Below are 18,684 nucleotides of genomic sequence, written 5' to 3' on the forward strand. Positions count from 1 at the left end.
GGAATGGATAAACTGACCAATCAGAATATAATCACCACGTGTAAACAGCTGGTACAGGTGCACTGGTGCACACCTGCTGATCATCAGCTCTGGCTGAATGAGTGACATTTTAGATGGCTGTTTCCCAAAGCATGTTCCTTAGATCACTAACTTAGTGGGATATACCTAAGTATTAACATTAAAAAAAATTTTTTAATGTTCACGGTCATTTAAGTCTGAAAAATTCCCACTTTAACAGTTAACATCTTTTCTGTACAGCAGAACCTCTGTCTTCAATATGCTGATGTGCACTGGATTCTTTAAGGGGAGCTACAGCATGCAGTTTAGAAAACGTCTTTCATCACTGCCATCACCTTCCCACCCACTGATATCACACTACACTAAACATTTTGAAAAAGGCTGCCTTACTGCTCCACTTCTTAACACCTCTCACATTCATTAGTCTCTTTCTCAACTCCAGTAACATTCTTTTTTCTGGCGCCCATCAATTTTTGCACGGGCTATTTCAAGTCTCCCTGCTTTTAACCTCCAACTTATCCAACCTATCCTCTATACAGTGCCAATTATCTTTCTAAAATCGGTACCTGATCAAACTGTTCAACTGAAACGCATTCAGTAACCACTTAAAAAACAAAACATGATAAAGACTAAATGTGGCAAACAAGAACCTTCACGACCTGGCCCATCAGCCTCCTCAGTTTCAGCTTCTCCAACTCCCTATCCTTCCACACAGAGCACCTGCAATACTGCAAACGCACTATGCCGCTTCCTACCTCCTGCCTTCCCCTTTCCCCTCTGAGCAGCCGCCAACCACTCATTTATCTTTCAAGACCCATCTTTCTAGAAACACTCATAACCACCTATCTCTTTTTCCCTGAAAAACAGAGCATTCTCTCCTTGATGTCTCTAGCTTCCATGTACTTTTGTCTTAATAACTATAGCAACTGTTTGCTTACCTGATGATCAAAATTTGCCTTTGTAAAACTCTGTCCAGCCATTTAAAATAATTAATTATGCTGAATTTAACATTGCTGAAAATTTCTCAAACTGTTATATTTCACTTAATGATGTATTCTGAATAACATGTTCTGATCTGTAAGATTCAAATTCTCTGCATTTAGAAGAGGGAAAAAAATCCACGTTTCAAATGATGAAAACTTAGGCAAACTTACACTGTAGGAAGAAAATATCTCAAAGACAAGAGATTGCGGAAAATTATACCATGAAAAATACATACTTTTTGATACTTTTTTAATACTTAGGCATTACATTCTGTATCAAATTTTACCAACATGCTGTTGTTCTATAAATTCATTATTTATTTTATACCATAATTTGATTTTTCTGTTCCATGCTAAAAAGCCCACTATTCCATAATTACTTTTAGCATACAGTACCTGGAATATAAAAAAATTAACTCAATGTTGGCAAACTGCCCCCCCCCCCGCCACGACATGTAGGAGAACAATTACAGAAGTTCTAGTGGTTAATTTTCTTAAGCTAATGAGCAAAAGAAAAGCCCCAGTACACTGGCATTTTCCCTTAACAGGCTCTTCACGACATTCATCAGAAATAAACCTACTTACTGCTGTACTACACAGGGCAGTTTGCCAAATGCCTACCTTTAAGATCTAGGTCAACTTCTAAGAAAACTGTACGGAAACATTCAGTTGTTAACAAAAATTTAATATTAAAATGACTCAAAGTTAAGTTATTATTAATTTAGAAAAAAACATGTATTAATCACCCATAAGAACAACTTTTATTTTAATAAATAACAGTGGGCTTACCAAAGGACAGGGATTTTAATGTGTCAAGTTTTATGCATATTGGTAATAAACCTTAAGGAGGTGAAACCAACTATTCAATATAACCCATTCGGCCCTAAAAATAAAACTATAATACTTTAATAATAAAACTTAAAAAAATATTTTCCAAAAGAAAATAATTCACTCCTTGACCATGCTTATTTATTCAGAGTACCAGCAATTTCAGTTAATGTTAAGTGCTTCATTTTTCCTGCAAGTCTGATGTTGCACAGAGAATATACACATTTTCATATCACAATATCTCAGGCTAATAATATTGTGAATGCAACTGGTTTATAACAAAGTCAAAAATCAATGCTACTATTTATGGCAAACAGAAACAAAAGTAAATTTGAAAGGATGTTTTCTTTTGTTTCCAGTACTGATTTTAATTGGAATTCAAAGGAAGGTCATAAACTCTCCTGAAATAACCTCTATCTCTGGCCGTAAATCCACAGTATAAATATGGTGAATAAAGCTAATCTATAAGAGCTAACTATATACTGAATAACCAAAATAATCAATTATAACAACTAATACTGTTCTGGAAGACCAATCTAATGAAAAAAGTATCATTAGATATGGTGGGAAAATACAGACAAATCTGTACAATCTAACATCTATAAACAGTAAAATCAAAACATCCAACTTCCTTATAGAAAGTGTTTCATCTATGTAATTATAAATGTTTAAGGACTCTTGCATTTTATAAACACAAGATGGGCTCACTTTGATGATACCAATTTTAAGATTTATAAAAATGTTTAAAAAAATCTTTCCACAAAAGTTTATACAGTTTAAAGCTATACACCAATCTATAAATCTCAGAAAATGGGGGGGAAAAAAACAAATAAAACCCAAAAACCTTTATAAGATCACATGTATAAAACAAGAAATGAAATGTGATTTTATTTAAGGCAATACTGGGCTACTTCACAAATCACCACCTCAAATATTTACACTGCTCCACACTACTAGTTTCTATCACATTCACAAAGGATTTTTTTTTAAATACCAAATGTTTAAAATCTTTGATGTAGTAAATTCTTTATTCACATTTCCATTATATTTCATGGAATCATAGTAACTATATCCAATTAGAAGCACTGAAAAGAAAACTGCAGCTATAGGAAATTGCTAAAGAATCTGCTTTAATTTCACATGAGTACCACCCAAAAAATCCTGGAGGGTAAATTTACAAAGCAGAGCAAGGTGTTGATATAATGTGCCTACTTCGTGAAAAGTAATTTTTTGAGATAGTCTTGTAAATAAATGTTTTATGTAAAAATCAATGAACTATGGCAGAGTTTCTAGTTTTAGTTAAAAAAATTCTTAATTTAAAACAATAAAAGAACAGTTTTAAAAACTTGATCACTTAGTTAAAAATTAAAATTCCAAATATAAATGTGTCATTTAATAGTTTAGACTTACACACTGCTGGTGGCAGCAAATGATTTACAATAATAAATATATACAAAAAAGGTATCTACAAACAGAGTACTGTTACACATGAGCAGTGACCCGGTGAAACATATCAATCACACAGACAATTCAGTTTAGTTCATGGAAAGGGCAACTGGCTGATAGAAATTTGAGGTTTAGCTCAACTATTTACAGTAACTGAAATATTGATTCTGTTCCTCAAGTCCCATAGGGATAAAAAAAAGTTTTACATGACAAATGTCATGTTGATTTTTTTTTCCTTTTCTTTTTTTCTTTTTTGGCCAGGTTAATTCATGTCAGCAACAACAAAGGAAAAACAAAAAAGTTACACAATTCTAGCATGCTTGATGGCTTCCTATTTAAAATAAAACTGTAAATAATGTATTAATAGCACATGAGTTATCAGTTCTGCCCTCTCCCCGTGGCTTTGCCCATACTGATTTCTTTCATAACAGACACATCTGGATCATTTGAATGCACTTCAAGTTTTTTCAGACTGACGGTAGGTTTCATTTCCTGAAGTTGCTTTAAGACAAGCTCAGTGCAATCTTTAAGAGTCTTGTCTAAAACAATTTTTACATTATCACTGCACTGAAGCTGTGATGGATTGGCAAACTGTACAAAGGTTTCACTTTCTTTACAAGAACATATATGATTTCCACTAGTCACAGCAGTCTTGTCAACATTTTTTCTTGCATTTGAATGGGATCCTTTTTTATTCCCACTATTTGGATGGTCTTTGTCAGTATTTTTCTTCTGCTTCACTGCAGACTCCTCAAGAAACTTCAGAAATGATACTTCGAATCCCATTGGTTTAAATGAGCTCCAGTCAAAAGATGCAGGATGCTCCTCAGTGGTTTGTATTGCAACAGCGGTTTCTTCTTCCTTGTGCATACTACTCAACTCAACTGCCAGTGCTGGTTCAGCTTTTTCAACTTTCCTCTTTTTATTTTGGGAGACATTTTTTTCTTTATTAACTCTCTTCAAATTACTTGCTTTTTGTTTTTCTGGCTGGCAAGGGTTATCTTCCTGAAAATCTTTACTAACATTTGAAGAGGTCTGAGCTTGGGTCTCCACACTTGTGTTGTCTTCATTTATTAATTTGGTAATAAATAATTCTGTTAGCTCATCCACTTCATCTTTTTCATTTTTTTCAACTTCCTTCTGTGGAACTACAGTTGTTCTTGAGTTATCATTGCTCTCTGATATACCTGTGTCAGAATCTTTCACATCACTCTTTTCAACTTCTTGCTCAGAAGTTTCCTTTAATTGTGAGTTACAACACCGTTTGAAGACAATGAGAAGATTGCGGTGTTGTGATGTAAATGCCTTAGATAATTTATGGCATTTATAATGTCTAATTATATTGCTTTCGCTTGTAACAACTGATGTACACCCCTTTATCATACATGGATACTGGGTGACAAATCTGCTCGTACACTCAGATAAGGCATCATTTCTAGCCTTTATAGAATATACATGCTTTCCACGTTTCAGAGAATAAGGCTTATTTTCTTCAATCTGAACAATCTTTGCAGTCTTGTTTTCCAAATTATTTTTTTTCTTTCGTTTGGTCTTAGGCATTTTGGTTCCTTCCCTTCCAGATCTGTACTTTGTCCCCCGATGTTTAGACTTTGTCTTTTCTTGGTTTGCCTTGCTTGATATATTTTCCTGACCAGGTGTTAATCTTCTTGGCCGAATCAGATGAGCTTTATGTTTGTCATTATGCTTATTAAAAATGTGTCGGAGGAGATTAGACCGGGTTGCATATATTCGGTCACAGCCTTCACAATCACACTTGTATATGCCATCTTCTTCAGTTTTACTTACCCTTGCCCCAATTCCATGATCTGCCTCAAGATGAACAACATAGTTCAAATATGTGGTAAATGAAGATTTACACTCTGACTGATCACATGGAAATTTCCCAACATCCACCGAAGCAGTCATACTTTCAATTTCCTCAGGAGACATCTCGTGAAGTTTCATGTAGTGTTGTATTAGGCCAGTAATTGCTTGGAAAATTCGAGAGCAGTCACTCACCTGACATCGAAATTCTTTCACAGTTTGTTTAGTTTCAATTTCTTCACTTTCTTTACCAGCTTCGCTTTCCTCTTCAACCTCTGCAGAAAATGCAGGCAGATCTGATTTGTGCACAGCCTGGTAATGCAGAATTAAGTTTTGCTGTATTGTAAAGGCGGCAAAGCAACCCTGATGAACACATCGATAAGGTCTGTAGGGACTGTATCTTGTGGGAAACTCAAGAGATTGAGAAACTGGCTTCTTACGTTTTCTCTCCTCTTTTTCTTTTTTATGTCTCCTAACTTTCCGTACTTTGGTTTGTACATTTGTGAGAGAATTTGTATTACATTGTTCTGAAGTAACTGTAATCACTTGTGAAGAACTTTCTGTTTTTTCAGGATTTTTTTTTTCTAAAAGTTGTTTTTCTGGGATCACTGCTATATTACTGAGGGTATTTTCTTTCATTGCTCCCAATTCTAAAGCAGGCTGGAATTCCCTTTTATTTTCCTCTGTCGTAGCTAGCTGTCTTTTTACTTGTGTAATTCGTGGGGCTGACGAATTTTCACTCTGAGATTTTCTTCCATAAGGCCTTTTTATTTTTAACTTTACCATTTCTTCTGTTGTAAAATGATGTACCAACTGACAGTGTGCCCGGAGATTCGAATTTCTTGTAAATGTCTTTGTACATGTAGGTACTACACATTTAAATGGAGCAAATTTCAACTGATTCTTCTTAATTTCAAGAATCATCTCTGGAGTGTATTGATGAATTTTACCATAGTGCTTAAATAGTGCATCTTTTGTCATAGCACTGTAATTACAGCCTTGGTTTTGACACACAAAGGGTTTATTAACTCTGTCATTAAACTGAATGTTGCTTATCATTTCAGAAACTGGCTGAACAAGTGTGACATTTGGAATTGATTTAACAGGAGTGGGAGTCAGTGTCACTGATGTATTTATCAGTACACACTGGGGTGCTGGAGAGGACAGGTCGTTTTCTAATTTTAATTTCTGTAAGCCTTCTAAAATCTCCTGTACTTGATCCTCCTTATGTAATATTTCAGACTGAGGAATGTTACTTTTTGTCGGCATGACACCTATGAAGGAGGAAAACTGAGAAGAATCAGATAATTTGTTATTTTGTACAATGTTTACTGAAGGAAGCTGAATGTTATAATTTATTTGAGCATTCTGTGATGTTTCACCAATACCCTGAGATCCACTTTTTACCTCAAGTATTTGAGAATTCATAGCACTTTTAATAATTTCAAGAGTCTTTTCAAAGTTTTGTATAACATTGTCTTCAGAAATCTGCAAATCAGAAGTTATTGAAGGTGTGCATGAATTCAAAGCCATCATTTGGGAATCACCATTTTCAGTTTTTAATGTTAAGGGAGCTAACACTGTATGGGACTCAAGACTGGTTTTAAAGTTTTCTTTCACATCAGTTATAAACAACTGATTGTCAACATTATTTAATTTCTGTGTTAGATTTTCCACCAAACCCTGAGGTTCACAATTGGGAATTACAGTTGAATGAAGGTTAGTAGTTGGTATCTCAATCCTCTTTGCTATAAGTCCCATTGCCGTTAAGTCACTTGTTACCAAGTTTTGGGGAGCATTAGGGGCAATTAGTGGAGGAGCAACTTTCTTTCTTCTCTTAGAAGCACTGTTTCCCTTTTTATTTAAATGACTAGACCTTGTGTTCTGAGGACCACTTATAACGGAAACTCGTGAACTGTTACTGATAAAATTTTGTGATGGCCCACTAGAATTAGGGAATGAACTAGAGCACAGACCATTTTCAACAGTCTTCAGTAGTAAGTCATTTGCTGGAAAAACAGGCAAACTGTTGCATTCCTCAATGGAGGAAGTTTTGGAGTTTCGTGTCCTATTCTGGTCTGTCAGCAGGGGGTTTGCGTGGCATACAGTCTGCAGCAGGGATGGCACAGGTGGATTTGGCATCACCGTTGCATTTACTGGTGCTGGGTCTGAAACACAACCTGGGGGGACATGAGAGAGCACATCAGCACCCTCAAATGTACTGGGAATGCCGGCAGTTTCCAAAGCCTGTTTAATAATTTCACTTCCCTCTTGACTAACACTTGTATTAAAGTTAGTCACACCACTCCGAGGAAATGTATTTGGTAAAAATGCTGAGGAGCGATTTTCAGCAGCAAGAAGTTGCAGGAATGATGGATCTTTAAAACATGCTCCTGGACCGAAGGCAGACTGCTGCGGCTGCTGTGAGTTTACTGCATTTGTGGAGAGAATCATGCTGGCAAGAAGAGAAGGCTGCCCGTTACTCTGCAGAAGTTCTTGAGCAATTTCTGCCCCATCCAGTGGTTTACAGTAAGATCGCTTAGACAAGTGTCCACCCAGAGATCTGGGGTTAGTAAAAGCCCTGTAACACCTGCTGCAAATAAATTTCCCGTCTCTGATAATTGCCGGCCACTTAGCCCTTTTGTTGTGCTTGGGTTTTCTTTCCTTCCCATTTGGGCCCTGCCCACGGTCTTTTTTCACTTTTTCCAGTGCAGACTGTTGGGCACTGGTGCCACTGAAGTCATCTGCAACATTGACTTGTGAAGGGAAAACTGCATTCTCACCATTACCTCCCTTTAGAAAAGGGGAATTAGTGTTTCCTTCAATCTGTGAGGAAAAATGATTTGTATTATTTTCCAGCTGGGAAAAAACAGAATTAGTCCCACTATCTGCTGGTGAAGGGAAGAGAGACATTGAACTACTTTCTGCAGGTAACGGAAGGAAAGGATCTGAGCCGCTGTCGATATTCAAAGGCAAAACTGTTTTGGTTAGATCTTCCATTTGTGCTGGCAAGGTAGTACTAGATAAATTTTCCATTTGGGAACATAACATACCACCTTGTTCATTTTTATCCTGAGAAGGTATATTTGGATTTATGACACTTTCCACTGAGGGCAACAGTGGAGCTGACACATTTGCTAAATGAGCTGGGAAAATGGAAGGTGAGACGTGCTGCAACTGATTAGAACAAGTAGGATTCCCATTGGCTTTGGTCTGTGGTGTAAAAAATGCATTATTAGAGCTGCTCACCTGTGATGGCAAAAAATAAACAAACTTTCCATTATTTGGTGTACTTAAGTTGTTAGCTTTCTGACCCCTTTTGCTTTTGCGCTGCATTTTGAATGCTGCATACTGGTCGGGGTGTGCTGTCTTCATGTGTTTCCCAATACTCTGTGAAGAGTTATAGGTTCGAGTACATCCCTCAACCTGGCAACTGAATTTCTGAACTGGTGCTTTTGGAGGCACTGATGGAGTTCCTAAAGAATTACTGAGGTTGGGCTGTGGTGGAACAAATGTGATACTTTCTAATGTCTTCAGAGGTAAATTATAAAGATTGGACGATGTTTTAACATTACCTCCACATTCAAACTTGGCAGTTGGTAAATTGTTTTGAAATCCTGCCTGATTTTGCACAGAAAAGGTCATCAGGTTGTTCACTTGTCTTTCTAAGTTTTGTGGAGTAAGGTCATCTATTTTGAGGGCTTCCGAATCTACTAAAGAATTCTGAGTAATCTGGGCTTCATTAAAACAATCCTGTTCTTTTCTCTCTTGGAAACCTGAATGACACAAATCATTACAAGGATCTTCAACTGGTGTAGGTAAGTTTGTGACCAGTGATTCACCAGTGCCTTGCACAGCTGAGTTTTCTTGCTTTCCAAAGTTATCCTCGATCCCCTGATTGAGGGATACCTTAATGGACACAGCGACCTCACTGGCCTGAAGCAGAGGAGCAGGAGCAGGGTTTTCCAAACCATCTGGCAATGGTCCATCAGCTTGCCTGAGCTCTGAAGCAGAAATCCGGTCTTGTCTGGTCACAGGTGATTCTGCTTTGCTTTTATCCCAAGCATCACTTCTATCTGCTGGGAAGGTGTTTTCAATGTTATTTTCTGAAGGAAGCACAGATCCTCCTTTCTCAGTGTTCCCTTCTGCGTTCTGATTCACTCTGGAAGGCTGAACAGAATCTCCAGATGAATTAAGCTGGTCTTCAGGAGGCAGCACTTTTTCAGGAGTACTGTGATCATCCAGATGCTTTTCTAGTTCACTCTGAGAACGATAAACTTTACCACAACCTGTGAACTTACAAGTATAGGTATTATAATGTTGCGCTTCATGATCATATAGTAAATAAGCTTCTGAAAAAATTCTGCCACATTTAGGAAACATGCACTTTGCTCTAAAGACTTGATGTTCCTTTCGGTGGGTTAAGAGCTCTGCGTAACTATTAAAACCGGCCTTACATTTCATTTGTATACAGATATATGGTTTACTGCCACAGTGCATTTGTAAGTGATCATTGAGATGAGTAACACTTACAAAATGCCGTCTACAGTACTGGCAAATAACTTTTTTGCTTTGCATTTCAAGAAAGCGCTTGGCATCTTCATTATCCTTATGTCCCTTTACATGAGCAATTAAATTTTTAAAGTACTTAAAGCCCTTTTTACAAAAAGTTACAGGGCAATTGAATTCATTAACAGGTACTGGTTTCTGGACTGGGATCACCTCTGGCTCATAAGATTTGTCTTTGTCATCAGTTTCATCATCTGAACCATCATTATCATTAAACACTATGAAGTCTGTTGAATAGAGACTATTCTTCTTGATAGGCCGCTGTTCCTGCTTGGCCACAGCATTAGTCTTCTGATTCTCATTGGTAGTTGTGATCTTAGGAGGCCTTCCCAACCTCCTTAATGGTTTCATAGCTGCTAGTCTCTCTTTACTAGATTGTTTAACATGCAATGTGACGTGAGGGACAAAAGTTTCTTTAGAATTAAAGTTCTTTGCACATATGGGGCAACTGTAAATTCCATCTTTGTAATGTTTTTGAGCATGTCGTACTATTCGATGACCAAGGAATTCTTTGTCACACAGCACACAATACTGCATGTAGGCTTGCCAGTTCCTGAACCTAGCAGATATAAATCCCCTCTCTCTTAGTTGTTTTATCTCTCTCTTTTTCTGCTTTTCATCACAAATGTCTCTAAGAAGGCCAGAATTAGCACCAATTCCACCATTCATGGAAGTTTCTTTACTCTCTTCCTGATAGTCTGCTACTTTCTCATAAACCTCACTGTCATTTAGTTCATCTATTGAAGACACAATGGATGCTTCTTCTCCCATTAATGCAAGACACTGTCGTTTTAAGGTTTTCCAATCCCAGAATTCTGGATCAAAGGGCCACTGAGTTTTCAATACAAGTAAGAGCTCACAGCGTAGAGAATTTGGTATTGGAAGATTCTCTTCATCATATTTCTGGTCTGGTTGGTTATACAACATTTCCACAGCATAATATGCATCTACTGTAGGCTCAATAAGAAATTCACTCAGTTGACAAGCACGTTTAACTTCCAGATCATCAGGCAACAAGCACGAAATGGTCTTGCAAATAGATATTTTCACTTCAGTATTTTCTGTAGATTCCAGGCGAAGAGCTTTTACACATAGTTCTATACAAGTGGCAAGTCCAGCCCCTTCAGTCTGTGAAAAAGCAAGTGAGAAATGTTATCTTAATTTACACTCATCAACACAGATTCGAGAATTTAGTAATTTTAAAACTGAGGTTTGCTTTTCTCAAATTTTGCAATAGCCAATATATGCAGATACCCCTTCCAAAGCATTGTAGCTTTGTGTGTGTGTGTGTGTGTGTGTCTATGTGTGTAATGAACTGTAGAGAATAGCAGAAAAAGCATAAACTTCGGGAGCTAAGTTAAGACATGAGTATAAAATCATCTAACGGCTAGGCAAACTTGGACATTATTTAACTTCTCTGACCTTTCATATCACAATATAAAATAGAGATCAAAACAACACAAACTTCATGAAACTGCTGTGAGCATTAATAGATATCGTGTATCTAAAGTAGTTGGTATAGTTTAGTATCATGTCTGGCACACAGTAAGTGATCAATAAATATCATTAACTTTATCACAAATTTCATTTCCTAAGTTTATATTTATAATCCTTCTGAAACAAAACCCTTAGTCCAATTACAAAACTGAGAATGTCCCCATAATTCCTAACTCATTAGTAATGAAAGGAGATTTTCACGTTTAAGAGAATAAAGTTATTTGTTCCTTAATATTGGGAATTCTAGTTCTATCGTAAATTTGAATGCCAAATCACCTACCTCATGGCTGGACCATCTTTTTTTTTTTTAAGATATTTTTTGATGTGGACCATTTTTAAAGTCTTTATTGAATTTGTTACAATATTTCTTCTGTTTTGTGTTTTGGTTTTTTGGCTGCGAGGCATGTGGGATCTTAGCTCCCTGACCAGGGATCGAACCCACGCCCCCTGCACTGGAAGGCGAAGTCTTAACCACTGGACCACCAGGGAAGTCCCTGGACCATCTTAAGAATTAGTAGTAGCAGGAGACACAATAAACTTTTTTCCTTTTGAATTAGCATCTTGAACTATTATTATAATATAGCAGTAATAAAGGTAAGATTCATTTGAAAGATACATGTAATGAAGAAATAAAAATGGGTTTTAAAAGGCTAAAAGAGAACAAATATATGAAAAATAAGCCAGTCACAAGATGTGGCCACATTCATGGGAATGAAATATGTGTGACATAAGATCAAAGGGCAAGAAAGTCAAAAAAAGTCCAAAAAAGCTGAGAGGATCTGTATTTTTACAGGTTAAGAAGGAAATAAAATATTTTACTAAAACAGAAGCTTAGATTTGTGGGCCAAAAGGAAAATGAGTAAAAGAGGCTGAGATGCTGAACTGGCCATCTTAATGTTATAAATACATTTGAAACCTTAAGAAATAAGGCTAACAAAACAAACTATGTTAAAATTTTTATTCTTCTGAGTTTTCATCTTTGTGTGTGTGTGATTGAAAATTAAGTTTATAGGTAATATTCAGATCATAAACTGGTTATGTAACAACTGTTTTTAAGAGTTGAGTTTGAATTCACAATTTCCCATAAGTACAATGTGATTAAACAAGTAATTAGCCCATAAAAACCTATTTAATAGTATCAGTTAATAAAAGTACTGATAGCACCAGCTTGAATTTATGAGTCACTGGAGCAGAAACCTAAGTGAGATCCATTCAGAGAAGGTATAGAGACTCATCCCCCTCTCTAGCACAGGCACAGCAGCAGGCAATCTTCTGAAAAATGCAAGGTTTTATCTTTGGTACCCCCCTTTTCTATTCCTTTCCTCTGGGCTGCCTAATATCCTTGACCCAAAGCTACCCAAGGCTTACATGCTGATATTCCTTCCCCATTAACATCCCATTCAGCTCTTCCCTATCCACCCACAGCATCATGGCTTACCCTGCTTTAAAATTCTTAAATGGTTATTACCCGTGTCTTTCAGAATTAAATATAAACTTCTTAGCACAGAATGAATACAAAAGGGCCCTCACAATCTGACCTATGCCTCATCTGGTCTAGCCTCATCTTTTATCTTTTCCCTACCCAAATAGCCTACACTCCAGGCAATGTGAACTGTAGTTCCCCAACTACGCCATTCTCTCACGTCTTGATACAACTTGTGATATTGTAATATACTGCTAAGAAATATATATTTTGGTCTCCCCCCCCCCCCAGTTCCCACATAGTTCCTAAAACCTTTGTAATTTCCTAAGTAATAATAGCTATAGGGGCATCTTTTGTTCCCAGCTTTTGAAATAGGTGAAACGAGTGTTTTTTGGTTATTCATAACAAGGCCCTTTCGATCACACTGGAGTTTATTAATGAGATGATTTCTGAAAGCCCCTAGATAACCACAGGCTGGGGGCTGGCTGTCAGGGGAACCAACCTGTGATCAGAGGGTTGAAACTTTCAGTCCCCCTCCTCTCCCTCCAAGGAGGAGAGAGAGGATGGAGGCTGAATCTATTACCAATGGCCAAAGAAGTCTCTATAAAAACCCATAAAGAACTCGGTTCAGGGTTTGTGAACAAGTAGAGGTGGGGGAGAGTAGCTCACTCTCTCCCCCATACCTTGCCCTGTGCATCTCTACCATCTGGCTTTTCCTGAGTTGAATCCTTTTAAAATAAACCAGTAATCTAGCTGGTAAAGTGTCTTCCTGAGTTCTGTGAGCCACTCTAGTTAATTAATCAAATCTGACCAAAAGTTGTGGAAACCTCTAATTTATAGCCAGTTGGTCAGAAGCACAGGTGACACCCTGGACTCAAGACTGGTAGTTGACGTTGGGGGAGGAGGGCAGTCTTGTAAGACTGAGCCCTTAACCTGCGGATTCTATGCTATCTCTAGGTGAACAGTGTCAGAGTTGAGTTAAATTGTAGGACACCCAGCTGGTGTTCGGAGAATCAGAGGACTGCCTGGTGCGGAAAAAAGTCTCCACACACTTGGTGATCAGGAAGTATTCAGTGAGTAGTGAATAGAGGAGAAAACAGTTTTTTCTTTACACTACCTTTCATTCTTTTTCTGTTACTAGGAACACTCTCCCTCTCCAGCTTTGTTTGGCCATCACTATTTGAGAGTCTGAACAGACCAGTGGGTTAGAGGACCCTCTTCTTTTATTCAATCAGCACCTACTTTATACCAGGCACTATGCTCAGTAATGTGCTCTCCCTCTCAGGAGTCTCGATATTCCACTATATTTGAGAGACCCATATTACATTGCAACTGTTAGTGTGTCTCCATCAATAAATATGAGATCCTTAAGGGCAGGGCTATATTTTTCAACTCTCTGACTTCAGGGGTCTAGGAAAAAGCATAAATAAAATGATGAACCAAGCTATCTGCTCCATTTCCTTTGCAGATCTCAATTAGAGTTTAAGAAGGAAACAATTATTTTAGGTAATATGTGAGTAGCTAGGCAATAATTTTCAACAACTCCTGGAGTTTTGGGGAGAAAAGGGGGGGGGCACCAGTTAACTCAAATCATCAACCTTCAGGCTAAATTTCATCATGTTAAAAAATGAGGAGTTACACTAGAATGCAGTCACTACAACATAACTTTAAGGTCTCTTTCATAGTCCTAAAACAATAATCATCTATGATTCTACTTTTAAGATAAAACCTCTGTTTGATCAGATTTCAGAAAATAAAAACAAAGGGAGACATTTCATGCAACGGGAACCAAGATTTTGGGGCAGAGCAATTACCACATTGCACATGATCCTGCTCCCCTGGACAACTTTCCCAAGCTATTCACGCTTTAAGTGCTTTCTTATGTGCTTTACTTCTGAGCCCAAAGTCTCTCTAGAAAAGCACTACTCAATAGAACTGTCTGCAGTGATGGACATGTTCTTTATCTGTGCTGTTCAATATGGTAGCCACTAGTCACATGGAGCTACTGAGCACCTACAATGTGGCTACTGTAACTGAAGAACGGAATTTTATATTTTACTTAGATTAACTAGCCATAAGTGTCTGATGGCTACCATAATGAACAGTGTAGCTCTTGTCCAAGATTTTTCCCCCCTCTCCAACAAGGTCTCCTTGTGAGCAGGGTGTAAGGTTGAGGGAGGAGAGTCCCTTTTACCTAACCTCCTCAATTCCACTGATTAAGAAATGAAATCCAAAGTGGTTAAGGTTACCAGGTGGTCAACAGCAAGTCAAGATTTATACCCAGTTTGTCTGGCTTCTAGTTTCAAGTTCCATCTACTTTGCCATGCTGCTCTTTAAGTTAGATATAAAGTAGTGGCACAACCTATATTTTAAAATTACATAGTAATTTTCTAAGAAACTTATTGTTAAATTTATTTTTTAACTGCAGCGCTACGACATACAAAATGAAAAAGCAGGATGAGTTAACAAGGTCAATAAAGAAAAACTGGAAAGCAGAAGGATTCATTCCTGTTCTTTACTCCTGAAAATGAAGAGAAATTATTTCAGGAGAAAAAAAGCAAAGATACATATAATATTTTCTGACCAGCTATAGATCTTAAAAGACATTTTTTAAAAAGAATAAGAATGTCTTTTGGTTCCTACTTTCAAAAACAAAATTCAAGGATTCCTAAGACCTGTCTGGCATACCATTCCATGCAGTGCTAGCAACTTTGGAAAGTGACTTCCGTGTACATTTTAAAGGGGAAACCAAGTGCATCCTACAAGGGTTACTATAAGAAAAATTAATTTTGTAAAAGTTGGATTCTGATTTTTGCTAATAGATAAATGGAAACACGCAATCTCTGCTCATCACTTCCCTTTTGAATTGTGTCTAATCTACTGTTTAATCCATCTATTAAGTGTTTTCATTTCTATGACTATGTTTTTATATTTCTAAAAGTTCTTTTCTTTTAAAAATCTGCTTGGTCATTTTTATAGGACCTCTCTTTCTTATACTTCAATTCCTTATTTTATATCTTTAAATATATGTGTTTTATAATTTATCCATAACTGTATTATTTAAAGTATTAGGCAAATAATTCTATCATTCTTTCTGTCTACTGAAATTCATTCATGTCAGATTGTTTCATATGTTTAATAGAGCTTGAGGTTAACTTATTTATGTCTTTAAATATATGTAATTTATCGTTTTTATCCTTGCATGTTTAATCCTATTGTTAGTTCTCTCTGTTAAAATTCCCTCATGGCAGACTGTTCTATGTTTTGTAAATCTTGATGGTGAACCCATCTTAAGAAGGGTTTTATCTAAGAATCCTGTACTGAAGGTATGTCCCTCCAAAGCAGTTCTTCATTTGCTTCTGCCAGGGATCCCAGGCATTACCAGCCCAGGACTCCATCCTTACCTTCTTAAATACCACTTACGTAAGGGAGCAAAATCTGCCACCACCAAATGCATCTCTCTGACGTGAGGATTATGTTAGGCTGATTACTTTTAAGAAACAGAAGACTAAGGAAGTTCTTCCTGTTACCCGCCACCCCTATCCGTTACTGCCTAAAAGAATTTAGACAGAGGGCCTGTTCCTGGAATAGAGCTGTCACCAGAGATCTCTGCAAAGAATATGGACTAGGGGTGGTGGGGAGAAACTCTGCAGGGCCGAGAGATCAGAGTCCACTGTGTCCGGTAGTCTCTGCATGGCCCAGCACACCACTGGTTTACCAAACATTGCTTTTCCATCTTCATGTGAATTGCCTTCCTCCCCTCTGAAGTCCTAAACCACTACCCCCAACATCCTCTTGTCTTTAGCTGAAGATGGTATTTAAGGTGAGAGTTTCGGCCATTTTGACGAGTTACTCAATTTTCCTGGGTCTCTCCCATGTATACATGTTATTAAACTTTTGCCTGATCATCTCTTGTTAATCTGTCCTGTGTCAATTTAATTCTTAGACCAGCCAACATAACTAAGAAGAAAAGGGAGAGGAAAAGGTCTTCCTCCCTGACACTCACTTGGTGTGGGGATTCCTGGTTATATGGAAGGGTAAATGTGGACCCCAAATCGTGTGAGGGCAGACCTATGGTTACAATTTATTAGGGAAAACATTTTCCTCCTCTGACCCACAGTCCAGTCGGACACGCACACGGTTCCCTATCATCATCTGTGTTACACAGTATAATATTTTTCTAGTCCACTTTTCAATGAAATTAATGTACTTCAAAAGTTGGTGGAGGGAAGAAGGGGAACACGGAACTCAGTTCTAACTCCCCAACTTGAAAGGGCCCAAGATCCCATCTCTTACCTTATCCCTGTGTGGATATAAAAACTCAACCCCCTTAGTAACATACCCCAATCCTCACCAGGTTAGGAGAATCCTAGCATCAGCTCAAATTTCTACTCCAGTTTTTAGGTTTCTCTTATTTTTGAGCCTAGGGATTTCCCCAATATTCTTGCAATCTCAGCTGCTATACATTAAGAACAATGTTTGTTTTATTTTATCAAGTATTTTTGGGTCTTTTGTAGAAGGATTTTTAGATACCGTAATCTGCCAGCCTGCTAGCAAAGGAAGCTATCTCTATATTTCTCTTTACACTTTCTAAATTTCTATAGAGCCAAATTATCAAAATAGTATAACACCTGGCAGTAAAAATTGTGGAATGATAAAATGCAAGTATTAGGTATATTGCTTATCTTCAGGCTAAGAGCAAGCCCCTGGCTCTCATTTGCATTTTTAAGTTTCTCTGTATCAAGTATCATCAGGACTAATAAGAAAATCAATGTTCAAAGCACTAAATGAAATAAACAAAAATCACTGGAAGAGGTGCCAAAATAATAAAGTTAAAGTCTTTTATTAAAGGTAATTTATGTATTTGAAATTAAGATACCTTGATCATTCTTACCTCTGAATTAATAACTTTAATCAGGAAGAAAATGTGATATACCGTCTTGGTTAACAAAGAAAGTTGACGACATCTTTCTAGGTACACTTGTATAGATGGTTCTACTCTTTGCTGTAATTTACTCCAAAAGAGAGTGAGTTCCCTTAAAAAAAAAAAAAAAGTAAAAAAGTAAGCTGGAGCTATAATGTAAAATCACGAACATGTCAGGCTAGTAATTACATGTGAAATTAAAACTGGTTATAGATTCCAATTCTATATGTGGAATGAGGTTTAAAAGAAAAAAAAATCTCAAATTTCTGAAGACTTATTAAATAAAAATCAAGATATGACTTATCATTTTACTGATTAAGATTTCTGAATCTCAGAGAAGCACTCACTACCTTTTACTAGGAAAGCACCTGACATTTAAACAAGTTATACAAATGGTAACTTTGGGCCACATCTGAACTTTAAAGTAATAAGAAAGTGCAAAATGTGTGTGTATATATAAAAAGCTTCAATGGCATAATGATTTTTAAAAAGCATTTAATTTTTACCTTCTAACTTAAATTTAAATTATTAGATAATGTTAAGAATCAAGGATGACACAGAACCCAGAAGAAAATAACTAATCTGTGCCACAGCAGTGGAAAAAAAAAGAAACTTTGAAAAATAAACTTTGAAATTTATTTCAAATGCAATTACACTATATTTTCTTAGAAAGCAATCCTACTGAACTGATGAACTTTCCTCCCTTTTACCTATTGTCCTATTTCTCTTCTGTCCTCCATAGTTAACTTCCACAAAAATCTTCTTCCTTGCTTCAACTTCCCCCCTCAAGTATTCTCCTCCATACAGGCCTTTCCTATTAATTCCTCAGGTTCCACTCCTAGAAACTGTGCCCTTTCCACCATCAACTTGAATAACTTGCTCATTTACTGGATTTTAACCTTCATACTGAGGACTTCAAAATCTGTCTCTCCAGTCTTGGCCACTTTCACCTCTCTAGTTCTTTATAAGACTTTCCCACTTTGATCTCTTCTGAAACCTGAAGCTTAATATATGAAAAAGATGATTAACATTCTCTCCAGCTCACCGTTCTTCTAATTTAATGCATCATTATCACTGATCCTATCTATCAGCCTCTGCTTTTTACTATCCTCAAGACTGTTATCTTCAACATTTCTCTCACCCCACCCCACATCCACAGGAAACCTTCGTAA

At 37.0% G+C, this 18,684-nt stretch overlaps 1 protein-coding gene across 3 annotated transcripts in view; it reads right to left on the reverse strand.

Annotated features, from left to right (window-relative positions):
- Window positions 1-1,230: 1,230 nt before the first annotated feature.
- The window catches only part of ZNF292 (zinc finger protein 292), a 92,362-nt gene continuing 74,908 nt past the window's right edge, over window positions 1,231-18,684 (reverse strand). For 2 of the 3 annotated variants that reach the window (XM_082473925.1, XM_082473927.1), the window contains 2 exons: window positions 17,483-17,624; window positions 1,231-10,796 (listed from right to left, as the gene is read on the reverse strand). In XM_082473925.1, the coding sequence (XP_082330051.1) occupies window positions 3,654-10,796; window positions 17,483-17,624 (7,285 nt within the window). In that variant the 3' untranslated portion in view covers window positions 1,231-3,653. The remainder of the gene's footprint in view (window positions 10,797-17,482; window positions 17,625-18,684) is intronic. The other variant, XM_082473926.1, reaches the window with a different exon arrangement.

Source organism: Balaenoptera physalus, assembly GCF_965194825.1.
Source record: "Balaenoptera physalus genome assembly, chromosome: 9".
Taxonomy (NCBI): Eukaryota; Metazoa; Chordata; class Mammalia; order Artiodactyla; family Balaenopteridae; genus Balaenoptera; species Balaenoptera physalus.